The sequence below is a fragment of the Glycine max genome, chromosome 11, assembly GCF_000004515.6.
Source record: "Glycine max cultivar Williams 82 chromosome 11, Glycine_max_v4.0, whole genome shotgun sequence".
In the NCBI taxonomy this organism is placed as follows: Eukaryota; Viridiplantae; Streptophyta; class Magnoliopsida; order Fabales; family Fabaceae; genus Glycine; species Glycine max.
Genome location: NC_038247.2, coordinates 4,244,755 through 4,264,794, shown reverse-complemented (window position 1 = coordinate 4,264,794; position 20,040 = coordinate 4,244,755). Strand labels below are relative to the sequence as shown.

The following is a 20,040-nucleotide window of genomic DNA, read 5'->3' as shown; positions in this document are numbered from 1 at the left end:
ATAAATAATGTGTAGTGTTGTTAACACTCGTTTCTAATTCAATCATAAATGCATAAACAAAAAAGTTTTGCATGTTTCTTGAGGTGATGACAGAAGCAAGCAAAGTGTTAGAATTACTACTAGAGAGGTTATGGTCCTTATGGAGAAGGAAGTTGATAACAGATACCATTTGTGGTACAGAAAACAACAGCAATGAGTAGTGAGTGAGATATAAATTAATTTTTGAATTGATCAAAGTTTGAAGGGTCCGCTCCCACCAAAGTGGCACAGTGGCAGAGTTACAGTTTACAGAGAGGACCGGCATGCATGCAATGTACAGCACAGCTAGCTCTGATAAATTGACCGAACTTTGACTCCAAAATGAACAAGTAGCCATGGAATGGAATTAGCTGGCGACACCGACGGATCAAAGTCATCGCGTGACCCTGGATTGTCTTTCAATTAGATAATAATGAATTTCAATTTGTCAATTCAAATTACAACTTTATATCCTCAACTGGAAGGTTAATTAGGGGGATGATGGCTCTCTCTTAAACATACTTTGTGACTTAATTTCTTTCTTTGCTACACCATCAACTAAAAATATCGAAATCAATCTGGAAATATATGTAGGGCACTTGATTTTAATATTATTTAGCACTGAATTTATGAGAAAGAAAAATGAGGAAGATGGATCAATATTCGGTAGAGGTGTTAAAATAAGTTTCAGCTCCTGAGGCATTGGACATAGATTGAGTGTGTTAGTAAGTGCATCTAATATTAGATTCACAAAAAATGCAAGTTATTAGATTCAATTAATTGACTCTTTTTTCCAATACTAATCAATAATAATTGAAGTTGACTCACTTTAACACCTTTGATCATTATGACTCACTTGGCATAAAAAAAAGTTCAAGTTATATATATATAATGCCAAGTTTTAATTAACTTAGTAATGTCATATTCAAATCTTGTTTCTATCACACTATCTTTATCTTGTACATGTTCATAATGGGTTGCTTGCATTAATTGGCTTATGGCAACTATGATGAGGCATTTGAATTTGCTTCCCCGCTTCGAAGTTGGACGTACACCTATCGATGGTCTTGAGGTCACCAATCACCAATTCATATAATTATTTGAATCTTTTTATGATGATTCCAGGTAGGCACCAAATGACTTTGCACCCAATTGCAACTTCCCTTTTACCAATCATAGGGGAGGAAACAAACACAGCTAGCGTCCATAAATCAACAAATACATTATTATTATTATTATTATTATTTGTTTTGCAAATGGCAGAGAGAGAGAGAAAAGGAGAGGGGTCATAGTCTTGAACTCTTGGACCAGTGTTTAGAAGTAGAATTACTCAGTCTTCAGGACCAGGAAAGCCTGCTGGTAACATGCAGGAAAGGACACAGGGTATAAAAATAAAAATAAAAAATTAACTTGTAGTAAAGAACATGGTTGTCACTCACGTGGTTCAAGCCTTTTCAAGTGATTGTCCTAATGGGGTTATGACATGTGGCTGATTCCCACAGATGAAGGTCTTCGAACATGAACCAGTCAACACACAATCGGCAATTTCTTGGAGAGAAAATAAAAGGCTGTTGAATTTGGCCTGATCCCGGTTTTGGTCTCCCATCCTGTTAGCAACTACTTGCTTCTTATTGGCTGTCATACTATATATAAACTTAAGTTAATTAATTTCACATTACTTCTTTGTATTTAATGTGTATATATGCTCCTTTCCCAATGTCAGATCAGAACAAATATGAGTATACGAATTGAACTGGCCAGTTGTTAATTGGTTCTCTAATGTTTACTATCGTTTGGCCACCAGTGTCAATTGAACCTAATTTTAGAAAGGGGGCTGAGAACGAAACTTTTTGAACATGTAGCATTAACTATTCTTCCAACTCATTAACTATAAACTAAGGTTTTCAATATAGTAATATTTTTTATTGAGTATTGGGAAGACTATTTCATGTAAAAACTCATTCGAACGTACGATGTCTCTTTTTTAATGCGTTTTAGTTTAGAGATGGGTTATTAAATCCCACCCTTACGGTGCAATAGTTAACCAATTACTTGGATACGGAAATGCACGGCCATAGTGAAACTAATTCCGTTTATTGTAATAGTATAATGCAAATGGAAATTAAATCCATTTAAATTTAATGCAAATTGGAGTCGAGGTTGTAATATATATACTGTTTCATTTCATATATATATGCATCATTGAAATTCGTTACTGTTGAGAATGGTAGGAGGTAAGTATATATATAAAACAAAACAAATGTCTGAAGAAGAGTAATGATCCTTCTGAGAAGTTCTCATGCTGTGAAGAGCCTTTCTTTCAGCCAGTACTTGCACTCTGATATAAGTTAAAATAGGCCAAGTCACGCTTGCTGAATCTAGTCATTAGTTATCGTGACTTTTTTAGGCTTGCCAGGCCTTTTATTCACTCTCATCTCAAAATTTCACAAGATGAAAGAAAGTAACTATTTGCGGACTATAAGTTAATAATGCTATTGTCGAATTTATAGAGAAAAACAATAACCACATCATCGATCTTCTAATTTATTTTTTTGCTAAGTTGGCAATAATATGTCCGACTTATATATATATATATATATATAATTTAGAAAACTTGACAATAATATTATCGATCTACTTCTATTTTCCTTAATTTAGAAATTGACAATGACATTATTGATTTTAATAAAAGAAAAATTAAAAAGTGGACATGACATTAACTTTGGTATATTTTTTTAAGGAATTTGGAAGTCCACAAATTCACGACGGAGCAGGGTCACTCTCAAGTCTCAACAATATTGCGCGAACGGTTGGATTTTGTAGATGACGGCATTGTCTTCACGAGTGTTTGGAAATATGTTGCCAATGCAATTTATCACGTCAAAAGGGACAAGCTACAAGTAAAAACTTCTGTTGAGACATGAAAAATCACGTTAATTAATGTGTCTCCAATCGCATAACAAAACATGATTGATTAATCATTTTATTTAAAAAATTTAACTTTTAGTCCTTGTATGTATAATTCTATCTATTATGGTATCTATATTCTATTGTTAGTTTTTTTACGGTGTAAAACAACTTACAAAATGAAGACGTAAAGACTAAAATATAAATAAAAAAAAATTGTTAGATGGGAATTAAAAGATAAAATTTTAAATATAAGAACTAAAATGAAAAATTGACTCAATTATAAGGTCTAAGATGAATTAAACCAGATAAAAAATCTCAAATGACAAAAAATATTTAATGACATACATATTTTTAATGAAAAAATATACAAAGGAAAGTGTTTCAATCTTTTTTCCTGTGCTAAAATATTATTTCCTCTCTTTTCTCTTCCAAAAATGGGTGGATTACTTAGACAATGGACCTCGCATTCTTCTTCTTCATTTTTTAATTCTTCCCTCTTACATTGGTACCAAACAACACGACAGAAGGATTGATCGAAACTCATGCATTTGGGTCATCCTTCGCACATCCGTCAATCTGTTTTTTCTTGCATAACAAACAAAGCTTAGGTTTCCTAAGTTAATTTATAGTTCTAATTCTGCACCATGCATGCTTGGGAGATTGAGAAGGGAAGACTTGTGAAGAAACCCAATGGGCATGGAGAAAAGCAATCAAAGATAATTAAGAAGCAAATAAAAAACCTCAAATCTAGTTTTAACAACTAGAGAGATTTAACTGAGTTGATTAAATAGGATGTCTGAGCATTATAAATTATTTTTGGTACCCTCATTGTTCCTACGGATACAAAAAAAAAAGTTCGTTTTAGCAAAATCAAAGTGACCATATATAGCTAATTACAATATTATCCAGTATAACTCAATCCAAGAAACTCAGGAAAAAAGATTACAAAGAAAATATATCAATATTTAAATTGGATATGGAAGATCTAATTTGCGTGGAGCAGCAAAGCTAAAATAATACATCAAATATACTATCACGAAAATGCAGAATCTGTGTGCCGTTCTTTCCTTTTCAATTTCCGTATACACAATTTGTACATTGATAGAATAAAGCGCCACAACAAGCGATATGCTCTCAAATTTCAAAATTCACACGGGCAGCTGTAAACAGATAACTTTGTTTAATTCAGTTCAGAACACCAATGTCAGCATTTATATTCTGTTATTATCATATTTCATTTTTTGCTCTGCCACGTTATAAATTTACATAAAATAGTTATAGTCTGCATATGTTCTTTCAAGCTGAGTATTGTTTATAATTTTTTTGCTTTTTGAGAAATTTCTTTGAAGCATCAAGAGTGACCGTGAGTTGTAACTTGTACGTACGCAATTCCAACACCATTGTTTTGGTTGATTCTATGCCTCAAAAACTGTAACGAAAACACGATGCATCCTTTAGAGAGGGCAAAGGCAAATGTGCATCTCAGAATATCAAGGTCACTCGAACTCAATAAAAGAGTGAACTAAGTGTTCAATTCAATGCTGCTTAATAAATTGTTATGTAGACATATAATAAAATACTATTGTACGAAATTTCCAATAGATTACTGTTATTAAGAATTCAAGATCACTTTTCTTAACTCTGTTACATGCAGTAAAAATAAAGAGTTGTTACTTATTCAACACTTTTAATAACATTATATTTTCTCTCCTCTCTTCTTATCTTTCTCGAGATTGTAAAAGCAAAATTGTACAAATATGATTTCTCAAATAAAAATATGAAGAAATGAATACTTCATTCAGGTCAAACTTAATGATAAACTCAATGTTGGTTCTAGTATACAATTGCAATAGATGGTTGGATTGGATGGATTGATTGGCAATCGCGCTGGCTCCTTAGTCCTCTGTGAAATATGTCAAGCAAAGTCGATGGAACAAAGCTTAGATCCTTTACACTACAATATGGTATTAACTATTTACAGTCCGGTCACCCACAAGGAAAGGAGAATGAAGAGTAGGCAAAAGAAAACATAAACGTATCAATTTCTGTGTTGAGATTGATCTCATCACGTTCACAACATTTGCTATAATTATGTCACAAGAATAAGGCTTGACGTAAACTACAGGGTAGATAAATTATTGGATGGTTCGTGACCACAGGTCCATAGTTCTAGTCAATCTCTATGTGTCACGTAAAAATTAGCCAAAATATCATGAACACAAATTGGTCAAGAACCATAAAATAATTTATCGTAGTAGATTAGTCCTTCAGTAGAAAGAACTGGAAACTATTAGACAAAGCTTAAGAATGATTTGTTGATTACTTGATTCTGTGCTTTAGGAGTTTCATTCTAATCGTAATGATAGTTAAACAGCTACCCCAATTTTTCTGTCATGGCCCCATGATTTTGCTGTGTGATAACTTATATCTCAAGGTCTGTTCTCTGATTTCATTTTCTTCACATCATAATTACAGTTTTTCCAAGCATGATAGGTGATCATCTAGATTCTAGAGTGAGAAAACAACAGGGCAGAGAAACAAAGACAAAACAACATTTACCCTATATATTGATATCAGAAAATTGCACCCGATTACTAACAAAGCATGATAGTCAGTTAATCACCATACATTTAACCAAACTATCTATAACCTATCTACCTCACAAAAAAAGAAAGTGAAACTAAATATTTTAAGACACCAACTTAAGAAACACAGAACAAGATCAAAGTCCTAATACTTAGCCTAGTTTCTTCCCACTCATCATCATCCTTGTAAACTCATTCAAGTCAATAAAACCATCTCCATTCCCATCCACTCCTTTGACCATTTTTTTACAGGCACTAAGGCTGCAACTCTCTCCTAGCCTTTTGAGAACATGAGACAACTCCTCAGCACTAATCTTCCCATCACCGTTCAAATCAAACACTTGAAAAGCATTCTTGATCTCAGTTTCTTTTATCCTACCTTCTCCATTGAACATCTCCATGAACTCATTCAAGTCAATGAAGCCATCTCCATCAATGTCCATGACCCTAAATGCTTTCACTGCTTCAGCTTCCCCAATGGCCCTATCCAAGGCCCTTGCAGCAGCCTTGTACTCTTCAAGAGAAACCTTGCCGTCTCTGTTGGTGTCAAATTTCTGGAACACCCATTTCATTTCCTCTTTTGTTGGTTGGAAACTTTGTCCTTCATTCGATGTCTGTCTTGATACGAAGCTGTTCTTCTTGGCTACATTTTTGCGTGAAGAGGAAGGCTTCCATGAGAAGCTATAATTGAACTTTAGGAAACTCAAATTCGACATGTATATGGTTTATTTTTGGGTACAAAAGATACACAAATATTTGGCTTTAGTATGATTATGAATACTACTGGATCATGGCTTCTTTATATAGATAACCCTTACTCCTATGGATTCCCTGGAGGCTCAAGATATGGTTCCTAAAGAAAAAGTAGTAGAATCTGAATAAAGGCTCATTCTAATGCCTGGAGTTTAAACTCTAGTTCATATATGCTTTATGCTTCTCGCTCAAGCTGTTTATTAATAAACGCTAGTTTAGTCAAATTAGAATAATATTTGTGGACGAGGATTGATCAGAGTTCACTTAATTAGCATGGCGGGTTAGGTTGAAATGCATATCTATGTTAGACGATTCCTTTAGATCTTTTTGTAAAACCGTGTATTCACCACCACGTCCCACTCAGATAGAGTTGAATGAATCCTATTCTTTTGTCACTTGTTAATTTGTTATGTTATGATGTATATATGCCGCGTATGGACTGTTCTTTCTTCTTTATTTTGGTCTTGATGATAGGAGAGATTCATTCCTAACTCTATGAAATATTACTGACAAAGTGAATGGAACGTTGAATCAATTTGTTCAGATACTCAATTTTCATTTCTATAGGTTTAAGATATAGATTAAAGATGGCTGCTATTTAGTACGAAGGCTTTATGCACCAAATTAAGTACACGTGTAAAGCTTTTTAAGGTGAACAACTAATTATTTGAATTTGATGAAATCAAAATAAGATTAAATATTAAATAAGTAGCCAACTAAAAACATTCGTAAGTATTCGTGCTGCCATTCTTCGTAAAGTTATGCATTTTCCTAGATTGAAATTATTCATATCTCTATAGTTGTCTTCATTTTAAATTTTAGTCTTTATACATGAAAACTGTAAATTTGAATCTCTATGCAATTTTCTGTAGTGATATAATCTTTTAAAAAAAAATTGTAGTGATTTCCATAAAGTTTTTTTCTTGGTGCTAATTTTTATCACTAACCGAAATGAAGTTAATTATAAGGACCAGTAAATAATTTAACCTAAAATGTATTTTATTATCATCTTTACCCTAGAAGAGAAGAAAATGTAGAAATGGAAATTGGAAAAAAAATAATGAAAACCCTAGCTTGTAAGTGCTAAGTACTATTATTTTTTAGTAAAGTAGTGTAGAACATTATGGGCCGGTTAGTGATTCTTAACTTCATTCCTTTGATTGGAAATGAAAAATCATACTGCTCTTTTTTAGGTAACATTTAAATAAATAAATAAAAAATCGGATTACCTAGTTGAGAGTATGAAATAACAGATTCTCGATTCGAACAGCCACTTGATTTGTCTATAGATCAAAAACATGTTCTGTCCTTGAGAATGTATCTCGCTTTCGTTGCACCACTTATCGCAGGTAGAGTAAATTTTACTCAAACTGGATGACACTAACGTGATATTCTCCTTACCACTAAACCATATGCAATTGAAAACTTTCTTGAATATATGAACGACCTATTTATTGAGCCAGCAAGCTGTGTATCTACAAATATGATCAAAGGTAAAGCATGAGAGTGACAAATAACAGCAAAGCGGCAGAGCAAGATCAGGTGCATTCAAGAACCTCTTCTTAACCCTAATCCAAAATTACAGCAATATGATAATTCTTGATAATTCTTAATCTAATAACAAGGTCTTTTTCCTAATTACTATATGAGTATGGGGGCGTTTATTTATAATTTCTTTAGACTTATTTTATGACATACACACTCTTATAAATATTTGAGAAACTTTATGAAAACAAATTATGTTTTTTATGAGTAAATTATAATATATTTATAAGCTATTTTCAATATATTTCAGTAAACTCTCCAAAATAATTTATAAAAGCGGCTTACAACTTGTATGAAAACAATTTAACTTTTAATTTACATGATAAATACTTATTTAATGAACACTTAAATGACTTGATTAAGTTGTTTACCTTTAACCAACAAACTCATATTTTATTTGTCACACAACAGCACATGCTACTTGGGTAGCCCATCCAAAGGCCCAACAATAAAGCTAATCGAAAGAGCTAGGAGTTACTATTGACCTCATGCGTATTGCTCTTGCCCCTACTAAGAGGCTGAATTTTTTTATTTTAGAATTATCCTTTTCATGGAATTACAATTTTGTTATATATTTTTTCGGTCTAGATATACCAATGGAAACACATTTCCATTGTATAAAAAGGGTTGGAAAAAAATTACACAACGGAAACATAGTTCTATTTTGAATTTTTTTTTGCACTCTTTTTTATACAACAAAGACATGTTTCCGTTAGGTATTTTTTTCATAAAAAACTAATTACAGAATTGAGTTACCTTTTTTACTTATAAATTTTGATACAAATTATATTAATAACGACACACATGACCTTTTTTTAATAGTAATTAAATTAATTGTTGCATAAATTATCTTTTTATTTAAATATATATTAATGATTACAAACTACTCTTTTTAATTTTAATCAAAATAATATCATGAATTGATTTGATTACGATTAATAAAGATAACTCTTATAATAATTAATTTGATTATCTTTATAAATAATAACTTGTATCCAAATAATTTAATTTTAATTAAAAAAACATAGAGTACTATTAAAAGTGATAAATCATATCACAATTAAATTGATTACTTTAAAAAAAAGATAACTTGCATTTGTAATTAATAAAAAAATCATAAAAATAAAAATAAACATAATGAAAATGTGATTTCATTGTGTCTCAACAAAGATTACAACAGAATCGTATTTCTGTTGTTTATTTATTTATTTTTAAATAAAAAAAATACAATTCCATTATATATTTTAACAAAGATCACAATAGAATTATATTTTCATTGTGTATTTATGGAGGTGAGGAGAATGAGGGAGCAGATAAGAGGAAGGGGGAAGAAGGAAGGGTAGAGTGTTTGAACGGAGGACTAAAATGATCTTTTCCAATGATTTTAAAATTTTGTAGTAACCAAGAGTAATTATTATAATAAGGACCCATAGTAACACCGAAAACAGCAATGGCAATCCCACACCATAGCAGGAGACAAAGTTTAAGTTGGCACGCAAAGTTAGCCTGGTACTACTTAGACACCATAGAACGATTAGTTTTATTAAAATCTTACATGATAGGAACAAATTGGCAGCATCTTAGTAACACTAACACAGTTAAATTAGTAATTTGCAGCCGGGGGTGGGAAGGCTTACGATCACAAACAAGTACATGTGCATTTTAGCTGAAGGGAAAAGAAACGAAAAAGTTGTTGGATATTGATTGGGACTCAACTCGTAATATTTGTGTACTCCAATTATGAAAACATCAGTTGATTAGAGTGTGGTAAAATTTGATTTTATTATTTGCAAATTTTGTTCAAGTAAAAATATCCTCATATCTGCTTCTCCATGTTTTGACGTTCAATTCAGCAATAAAAAATCGAAAAAAAAAAGAAAAAAAACGTTTTGACATTCACTTTCCTTTGATCCTTTCTATTTTAGTTTACATAGGATCCAAAGGATCCAAGACTCCAACTCTCCAAGAGCCCAGATTAAAAAACACGCATGCCCACAAGCAAGTAGCCCACAGCAAGAATTTTCATGCAACCAGCAAGAGATTGTCCAAATTCATGGAAGCTAATTGAAAATCACACACAATTTGCCATCTAGAAGTTGTATCTTCCCACACACGATTTAATATCAACTCACAGGGAACCTAAGGAAAATAAGTAACATTTTTTCCGACTGCCAAACAACTCCTCTCCTGCAAGAGCTAGGGTAGTAGCTCATAGCAAAGGGTGATCTCAACGAAAACTGTATTCAGTGTTCACTACACTTGTTAAATCTGCTTCAGTACTTCCATTGCTTGAGTGTTCTCCCAGACAATGGTCAGGCAAAACATAAGGCCCCAGATTTCAGGGACCTTTATGCTATAAAATCCTTATTTTTTGGCAAAAAATACCAAATAAGAGATGTCACAGTCAAATTTCAGCCTTTCGGGGCATTTTAACCACTAAATTTCGGCTTGACAAAGTTTATATGTCAATGTTAGTGCTCCACTGTCTACATTGAAACACCTATACCACAAATACTGCATGTCGAGCATTATAAATGCTTAGTTGATACATGAGAAGTTTCCTTTTAAATTTCACCATATTTGGTATCCCAATTCACTTTTAAATTTATACTTAAAAACATAATTACAAATTTGGCCCTCGATTTTCCTACTCTCAAATATCCTTTTACAATGTTGAACAATATATGACTCTTACATTTCCAAACAAAGAGAAGACCAAGAAGTTTGTCTTTTCTACCAAATTTCTGTATTCTAGTTTGAAACAACCAGTAAAAGATGTAATCTAGCATAAAAATCTATATGTCCAAAATAGAAATAAGAAAAACTTAACAGTATATTTTCTTTGTAGCAGTGACTACTCACAGAATATTCAAAGGAATGAGAGAGTTCAAGTCTTCAGCCATTCACAAATGCAAGCAGTAATATTGTCTTCATAAAGTCAAGAATCTGCAATGTGTTTAACATATCTATTTATAGGACCAATTAAAGAATAAAAAAAGACGTTTATACAATTGTAACTAAAAAGTAGGAGGACCAATGTTAACAAAAAGAAACAAAAAAATAAAATAGTGCTTCATCTAATAATATATAAGACAAACTTTCATGCTCTGAAAAGAAACTTAAATATATGAATAAACTTCAACCATCAGAGTGAGATGAATGCCATGTGATCCAGACATAGTCAAATTCGACTAACAAGAGTTAGCACTTAGCAAGTAAACTTACTTGCATAGGCATTTCTTGCATGACAATAGTACTGCTTTCTTCTATGCTTTTTAGAGTTACCACTTCCCCACCAACAACCATATTAATGACAATTCCATCTGCACAATAGCGAGAAATCTTAGCAACAATGCAAAAATAAAAACTAACACTTACTTGGACAAAACTTCGATACAGTTCCTAGGGTATTGTTCATGAGAAATCTTAGCAACAATGCAAAATTACAAACTAACACTTACGTACCCCCATTGCCCAGAGGCTCTTCGCTATGCGAAGGTATGGGGGAGGGATGTTGTACGCAGCCTTACCCTTGCATATGCAAAATTAAAAACTAACACTTACTTGGACAAAACTTCGATACAGTTCCTAAGGTATTGTTCACGGTGTTCTCTAATAAGAATTGGAATTTCATCTTGGTAGTCTTCGTTACGAATGTTTGCATTAAAGGATTGTCAAATTACTAAGGCAAAACTCTAATTATGATTGGAAAACAGCACCTAAGGAAACGTATTTAAGTTTTGTCTCACTTAAAAAAACTAGAAGTTGCCAAACACCTTCCATATGTCTCCTGCAGGAAACACAAAAAATGATAGAAAGAGACAGAAAGGAGACTAATTTCACAACACATGAACCACTAAACCAACATTCTTCAGGTAGTAAACATTACACTCTCATGGTTTACATCAACTACAGAAAATTAAAATTAAAATTTAAAAAGGAAAAGAGAAAAGAGGAAGACCTTCTTTGCCGGTAACTCATAGTTAATGAGAAGATGGGCGTTCAAAGGAAATTCTCCAGAAGCAAGAAGAGGAAGGCAAGCGTCTGTTACAATTATCATATGAGATCGCTCATCCTCATTCGGTGCTCCACCGTGACGTCACCTGTCGGAATTTCTTTAAGATAAAAGCGCGCTCGTCTTCGCCAAGGTCACTGTACTGACACGTGGGAAATGGAAACGGAGGAAACAAGAGCGAATTAGGAAAACACTGTAGCGCGTGTAAATTACGAGGAAGAAAATGAGTTTGAGAGAGAGCAGAGCAGAAGACGAAAGGAAGGGGAGAGCAGAGAGAGTCGAGGTCGTTGCGCGTGCTGCAGCAGACCACGATGAGGAAGCATGGACGTCGAGCCACCAGTTCAATCACTGTTTGCTGCGATCAATCAATCAATCGCTCGATCGTTTTGGATAATCAAAGTTCTAAGCGGAATAATTTCAGATTCATAAATGAAAACGTGTGAAAGAGGAATACCATTTTGAACTGGAGCCTATCGACTGCGAGGTAGAAATGGCGCGGGTGGCTGAAAATGAAGAAGAAGAGGGGAGGAACATATCTATAAATATAAATTGCTAGTTAAAGACGAAGCATAAACACTGTCCATGGCCATCGTAGAAGAGAGGAGAGGAGATGATTCACCCTTCACTTGGCTAACTCATCAAGGGCTGAAACTCGTGCCTATTACTTGGATTTCCATTTTTTCTGTTTGTTTTTTAAAATCTTAAATTAGTCATTTGTTTCTTATAATTTTATTATTTGTACATTTTAATTTTAATAATTTTAAAGTAATTTTTTTAGTTTTATAATTTTTTTAATTCATTTAATTTGAAATTGATTTTTTTTAATTTTTATAGTTTACATTTTAATTATCTTTTAATTCTTATATTTAAAAGTGATATTTGTAGTCTCTCTAATTTATATTTTAATTATATTTTAGTTCTTATTATAAAAAAATATACAAAAACAATTAATTATAAATTATCAACTATTTTTTTATTATAAATTATCTTATAATAAATTAGTTACTAATTACTTATTAATATTTTTGTAGTTAATTGTAATTAATAATATTATTCATGTTTTGATGATAAAGACTAAAAGAGAATTAAAATATAAAGTATAGAGAGTAAAAATATCACATTCAAACTATAAAGACTAAAAAAGAATTAAAATACAAATCATAAGGACTAAAAAATCACTTTCAAACTATATAGACTAAAAAAAATTAAAATATAAACGATAGAACTAAAAAAATTACTTCAAAACTATAAGAACTAAAGGGTACAAATGATGAAATTATAAGAATAAATAATTAAACATTTTTTAAATTACAAAACTCCTATATTATTTTAATATATATATACATATATATATATATATATATATATATATATATATATATATTTTAAACATCTATACAGTAATATTACAAATATTTTTTTCATAATTAAAAAATAAAAACATGAAATAAAAGGCCACAAATTCAAGGTCAAATTTATAGAAGGCAAGGGCAAAAATATCTTTTATGCTTATTTAAAGTGTGTGCACGCGCGTGCACACACACACACACACACACACACACACACACATATATATATATATATATATATATATATATATATATATATATATATATATCATTTTTGTTTTAAGTTAAGTATACCGAAGTGAGAAAGATTATGTTGAGGAAAGAGATCTAGATCAGAAGATAGATAAATCATGTATTCTTAAGAGTCAAGTGTAAAATAAGATTGATAGAACATTAAAATCTCAAAACTTATACATATTTTCTTAAATCGTTTCATATTTAAAAAAAAATCGATCATATGACCATTCGTGTTTTCTTGTGTTTATATTAACCAAAAGAAGTTATTATTATCTTTGTTGTGATTGTTGTTATTCCTTAATCATGGTATCATTTGTATTAAGTAGTAGATTCGTAAATTTTACAAGTCACTACATATTAATCTTCATTAGTTTGTGACAAATTGATGAGTCTTGAAAGTTAAAAAAAATAAAAAAATACTTTGACTCATCCTTGGTTTTAGTTATCATGGTTTATTTTTAAAAGATTATATCAATATTCATCATAGATTGATTGGGTTCTTTGAAGGAGTATCATTTACTGTAACAATCGATAATGACTTTTAAGCTAAAATTGTTCATAATATTTTCATATCCATGTGACTGGTTATCACAACGAGAAAAAGGATAATCCATGTTGTGGATAAGTGTTCATAATATTTTCTTATATGCTACTGTTCGTTGTAACACTACCTAGGGAGCCAAGTCCTCATATAGTATGAAAATACTATGCCCACTATTATTTGAAAATGTTTAGCTAACGTGGTGTGCATATAATCATAGTCACTATTATAAATTCCTTAGTTCTCCATATGTAATGAAGGCAGAGAACCTCGTTGGCAGGGATCGTGCAGCTCCACTATATCATCAAACCAAACTACAGTCTACAGAATGCTGCCATTTAAGCATTACATGCATTGACATAAAAGGCCATAAATTGATTATTAAAACCTGTTTAATTTCCCAATCAATATTCATAGAGGCATTTACCTACGTACATTAAAAATTACACAGCCTCAACATGTTTAGGAAGCATAGGCTAGCGCATTTGGTCTTTTTACCCAAACATGATTACCGCTTAGCCTTTTCCTTTTTCATTAATCATCATCATCCTATTCCTACTAAAGTCAACAACGGGCTTTGACTCCTTGAGGCGAGGCCCACCGAAGCCCATTTGGTCTTCGCGGCCTCTCTTGTGGTTGTTTCTTTTGTCTGTTAGTGTATCCCCTTTTAACCAAACACCAAACAGTTTCAAACAGTGTCCTCCACCACCGCCTTCACCTACCGCGTTTTCAGATCCGCAACTTCCTTGCCGCATGATGCGATCGATCTGATCGGGACCCACCATCAGACGGTCCCTGAGAAAAGCCACGAGCTCATCGCACTGCTTCCTCGCACGTGCCAGCTCGCAACTCAGCGTTTCGTTATCCTTCTTCAGTTTCTCGTTCTCGCTCGATAACTGGTGAGAAGGCGTTGTGTTTGTTTCCACCGATCCCTGGTTCTTGGAACCGGAGGACGAGGACGAGGTTGAGGTGGAGCCCGCGTCGTCGCAGCCGCCGGGGTTCGACGGAGAGTTGCCTTCGGCGCCGGGTTTTCCGGCATCCGGGGAATGTGTCGACGACTGAGGCACGGTCTTGCGGCGTTTGATCTCCGAGAGAAGCTCCTTCTGCCCTCGCTTGAAGTGTTCGTTCGCGAATTCCCATTTGTCTGGCACAATTTTTCGAAATCCCTGCATGTTCACAAAAACACCGATTTTACTATTATTGATAATAATCGTAATTTGATGATTGAATTTTCTTTTTCTTTCACTTTTCGCCCGAAAAAATTGAACTGTCGGAAAATTAGTGTGAAAAAATAAAATATGATTAAAAGGAGATAATCAATTTTTAGAATTTAGTTAGAAAGAAAAAAAAAAATGGAGAGCCAGGCATATTCTAAGACTTTGGAAGAAGTGTTGTCTTAGAAAAATAGCGTGAATAAATTAAAAAGTTTGATTGAGAACGCAATTTCTTATGTTTCTTTTCTTCCTTTCTTATGAAGATAGCATAGTTTAATATGATTTTTTTATGAGTATAGTTTAATATAAAATAGATAAACGGTAATTATGTTTTAAAAAGAATATAAAGTTTCTATAATAAATAATAATCATGTTTGCTTGAAAAATATAATTATTATATTAAACAAATCTATCTTTTTATCAGTTTATTATCCCTAACAGACAAAGTTTTCCTCCTTGGCACTTCTATTTAGTATTTGCCTAATTATACAGAAAAAGACAAAAACAACACCTGCTGGAAAAAAAATATAATATTTAGGGAAAGAATAACTCCATGTTAAAATCATTTGTATATAATATTTTTAAAATGTATGTGTTATCTTAACAAAATAAATAACATGAAACGATGGAAATCAACCAAATCATGCAAGTAAGAGAGAAGAAGAATAAGGAAAGGGCAACAAATAAAGCATACATAGGTGTTGAGCTGTCGAACAAAGCTGGAGAAGTTGTTGTGCTTGAAATATTTTGGAAGCAAATCCTTTGCAAAATCCGCATGCTTCCACACCACAAAAGTGTTCCCACTTTCACCCCACGATATTACCTCGTCCGTCCCCGGATCCTCCACCAACTGATACGTCTTCGTCAAGAACGGTGCCGGCACCGATCGTTGTTGCAACATTTCAACCTCACTAATCTTTTCTTATTTCTATTTCTATTATTCCCCCAAGATTAAAAAATAAAGAGCAACCCTTTTGTTCAATCTGATCTAATAAGAAAAAAAAAAAATATGAAGGAACAAGATTAAGGGGAACAACTAAAAAGGAGGAGAGCGGTTAAGAACTCCCAATCCCAGCAATAGAAGCCGAAAAGGAAGAAGCGAGAGTGAACTAAATTTTTGGAAGGTTTTCTGGGGCGATCAGAATCCATGAGTCAAAACCTCGATATCAATTACCATAATTCCCTCACAGAAAGGGATAAAGTACAGTGAATAATATTCTGCTCGAGGATTCTAGGGCGAGACTCTTATATAATACGGAACCCAGACATTTTCCAACCCCATCCCTCCCAAGTGTGACGTGGGTTCTAGAAATTTTGAGAAGCACTGTTATTGAAATCCTAATGTTAATTTTGGACCAAACGAAAATCGAATCCACACGTACACTAGCCACTTTATTTTGCTTTAGACAACAACAACAACAGTGGATTGGATAAGGAGGCGAGAGTTTTAGACACGCCTTTCACAAGGGCCGTATATGGCTTTCTCTTCCTTGTGAAAATTGCATTTTCTGATCATTTTTTTTAAACGGAAGCTTCTAATACGTTTCCCCGTTGAAGAACTTTTCTTCTCTATTTATTTTTATGGCATATATAATAAGAGAATGCATTTTATATTTATTCTTTTTAATGGACGAACGCGTGTGTTTAGCATTATTTGTTTACACTTTCTGACAAAACGAAAAATTAAGAAGGCGCGAAGAATAGAGAATAATAAGATTGGAGAGAAGTGTCAGCAACATAATATTTATTATTGATTAAAATATAAAATTTTAATCAATCAAAAAAGAATATACTAAAAAAAATGTGTTTTTAACATTTTTAAGAGGTTATGAGAAAAAGGAGCTGCGAGAGGAACCGAACGTGAATGAGTAAAGTGGGTAACGGGGACTTTTCTTTTGTTCTCACCTAACTCTCCATTTCATTCACCATTGCTTCCATTCATCGTTATCGATCGCAGTTATATTTAAATTATTAAAGCTACGTGTCTTTGTCATCTTTCATCAATTGGTCTCCCCTTGCAGTTTGTCCATTTTCTTTGTGTTAGACCTTTTCTGCCTGTTATGACCGCCCAACAATTTATATTAAAAAAAGCATGGACAATGGAAGAAAAAGAAGACTAATGCGATGCACATATGTGATGACTTTTATTTGTCCCTTGCTTAATTTGGACTTTTATGTTGTCTACTCACAAATTCCTCTTTGTAATTGTCGTAGTAAATTAATGGGACGATTGGAACTGGTCAGTTAAGAGATATGAAAGTATGAATGTACTTCATGGTACAGTTCCTTTGTGTTCAGTGAAATTAGACTTATTTGGATTGTTGTCTGAGCAACTCCTCTTTAGAACAATCAAGAAGAACAATTATTACTTGAATGGCTATAACTGCATGTGATTTATCTGTCTTTTTCATATCACTTATGGATCAAATTAATATATAAATAGTATAGGAGTTAATCAGTCTAGTTTAATTAATGGTGATGATTATGTGCAGGCCTCCCACAGCTGAGTGTGACAAAAGACCTTTCTTAGATAATAAGCTTATTTGTAAACTATATTGATAATGATTATATATTTATGGCTAAATTACATTTTTAGTACTTTATCTTTCCATTTAAATTCAATTTGATTTTTCGTTTGCTACAAATTTTAATTTAGTCTTTTATATTTTAATTTGGTCTTTTCATCAATTTAGAATTTACATTTTTAAGAATTTAAATATAATGAGAATTAAAAACTATGACAAAACAATACTTACCAGCTTAGTCGTGTTTTTGCATGTCTAGTTAACAAAGTCATGGTTTTTAATTGTCATAATAATATTTAAAAATTATAAATTCCTTTGCAAATTTTTTTAAAACTTTTGTGCTTGATTTCTCTCATATATGTCAATGCTTTCCAATCAAAACGCCCCAAATTTTACAATAAGTTGTTGCCTAAATCGAAAGAATTGAGTGACTCATGTTTAATACAATCAGAATACAATGAGTTTCTGTAATCCGGAAACTAGACCCAGTTCATCCTCTTTTATTCTTGGTCCGAAAAACATTTTTTTAATGTTACTTGCATGGTATATGTGACCTAAATCCCTCAATTGATTGCAGAAAATGTGGGATCAAGGTATAGATTGAAACAAATTAAAATTCATAAAATCGCAACATGAAAAAAGGTCTATTCTCACACATGCTTCAACAAAATTATTTGATGTTTTACTAATTCATCAAAACACACGGTTATAACAAAAACTATGTCAATTTTAAAAATAATGGAACAATATGAGAGAAATTGAGCATGCAATTTTAATGTTCATCGTAAAGGATTTTTAATTTTATAATTTTAAAATATTGTTATGACGGCTAAAGATATTGTTACTTTGTTAATTATGCGTGTATATATAAACATATCCAAACCTATAAGTATTGTTCTATAGTAATTTTTAGTTGTCATTATGTTAAAATTGTTGACAGTGATAATTCTAAATTAATAGAAAGACTAAATTGAATTAAATATGAAAGGTTAAAGGAGTAGATATTTTTTAAATGTAAATTAACAAATTGAATTTAAACAAAAAATAAAAGGCAATTTAACCTATATTCATCTTTAAACACAATAATTAAAAGTGTATCGCAATTTTCAAATATTAAAATTTAATGATAGATACATTTATTTGCCCTTCTCACAAATTATAGTTCACTTTTTTATTCTTGGAAATAATATAAATATTTATTATAAATCTTTAAATTTAGGACATTTTGTTTATGTCACGATATTTTTTTTTATTTTCATTAATGTTGGTTATAGGATAAATTTTTTACCAATTGAGTTTGTTTGGTAAGTCACTCTAGTAGCTTATAAACTACTTTAATTAATTTATAAGTTAGTTTGATAAAGTTTGTTGAGTATACCTTATTTTAATAGTTTCTAAATTATTTTCATAAGTTACTTCAACAAATTTATGAAACTAAGATGATATGCATATACGTTATTATTATTATTTTTATTCTGACTAATTTATTTGATTTTTTTAATAAAAATATCACTAAATATTACAAGAAATGCATGGGTAATATACTTTCAGGTTCGATAAATATTCATTAAAATTTAAAAATTATAAAAACTAAAATAATTTAAAATCTCATAAATCACTCTTTTATAGAAAGAATAAACTTTAAACATTTGAGAAGACAAGTAAATATTTAAGGGATAAAGAACAAATTTTAATGTCGAAATTTTGTTAAAGGCAGTTCATTTAAAAGTGTAAGCATTTTAAATTTGAAGAAGAAATCAACATAAAAATGTAAAACATAAGTAATTATTTGAGAGTGCAGCTAGAATCTGAGAAGAGAAAAAAAAATGAAGATTTTTATTTAAAATATATAAAATAGGTGTTAAACGGCAGTTAAATTATTTACTTGCGTTAAAGAATAAAATGATATAATAATTTTTTATCTTATTTCAAAGATTGAGTGAAAATTATTTAAAGAGTTAAAAAAATTAAAATATACAGAATTTCTTAGTTTTCTAAAATAAAAAATTTAAAAAAATTGACAGAAGAAATAAATTTGTAAGCAACAACGGATAATTGAGGGAATACTTTACATACAGCAGGTTTTCATAAAAAAAAAACTTTACATACAGCAGGTTGTGAGATAATTTATCTTTTATTTAGAATTTATCTTATATATGCAGTCTAAATTAAGGTGACAAATATTTTATGAGATTCTGATATTCAAAGGTTGCAAAGAAATTAATTAAACATCAATGTTTTTTTTGGGGGTACAAAAGCATCAATATACACAAACTTTTGTAATTAATTTACAAATAACTAAAACAGTAATTCTTTCGGCAGTAATATACAGTTTGTAATGTCATGGT

The 20,040-nt window shown here is 31.5% G+C and overlaps 2 protein-coding genes and 1 long non-coding RNA gene across 3 annotated transcripts; all 3 read right to left on the bottom strand.

The window, feature by feature from the left end:
• Positions 1 to 5,159: 5,159 nt before the first annotated feature.
• LOC100787013 (calmodulin-like protein 30) lies at positions 5,160 to 6,441 on the bottom strand. The gene has a single exon (XM_003537275.5). The coding sequence runs from the start codon at positions 6,227 to 6,229 to the stop codon at positions 5,666 to 5,668; it is 564 nt and encodes a 187-aa protein (XP_003537323.1). The 5' UTR covers positions 6,230 to 6,441; the 3' UTR covers positions 5,160 to 5,665.
• Positions 6,442 to 10,438: 3,997 nt separating this feature from the next.
• Positions 10,439 to 12,506, bottom strand: LOC100811970 (uncharacterized). The gene is made up of 4 exons (XR_416663.4): positions 12,281 to 12,506; positions 11,773 to 12,181; positions 11,037 to 11,134; positions 10,439 to 10,757 (listed from the first exon to the last, which is right to left on the bottom strand). It is a non-coding gene; the product is annotated as an uncharacterized lncRNA (long non-coding RNA).
• Positions 12,507 to 14,309: 1,803 nt separating this feature from the next.
• HSF-25 (heat stress transcription factor 25) lies at positions 14,310 to 16,556 on the bottom strand. The gene is made up of 2 exons (NM_001353452.2): positions 15,862 to 16,556; positions 14,310 to 15,119 (listed from the first exon to the last, which is right to left on the bottom strand). The coding sequence occupies exons 1-2, from the start codon at positions 16,066 to 16,068 to the stop codon at positions 14,469 to 14,471; spliced, it is 858 nt and encodes a 285-aa protein (NP_001340381.1). The 5' UTR covers positions 16,069 to 16,556; the 3' UTR covers positions 14,310 to 14,468.
• Positions 16,557 to 20,040: the final 3,484 nt, after the last annotated feature.

What these genes read in the sequence shown, in the direction of transcription:
- LOC100787013 (XM_003537275.5), bottom strand. Translation starts at nt 6,229, where the DNA reads ATGTCGAATTTGAGTTTCCTAAAGTTCAATTATAGCTTCTCATGGAAG.
- HSF-25 (NM_001353452.2), bottom strand. Translation starts at nt 16,068, where the DNA reads ATGTTGCAACAACGATCGGTGCCGGCACCGTTCTTGACGAAGACGTAT. An exon ending in TTCGACAGCTCAACACCTAT is followed by an intron (nt 15,120 to 15,861) that starts GTATGCTTTATT and finishes GTGAACATGCAG; the next exon opens with GGATTTCGAAAAATTGTGCC.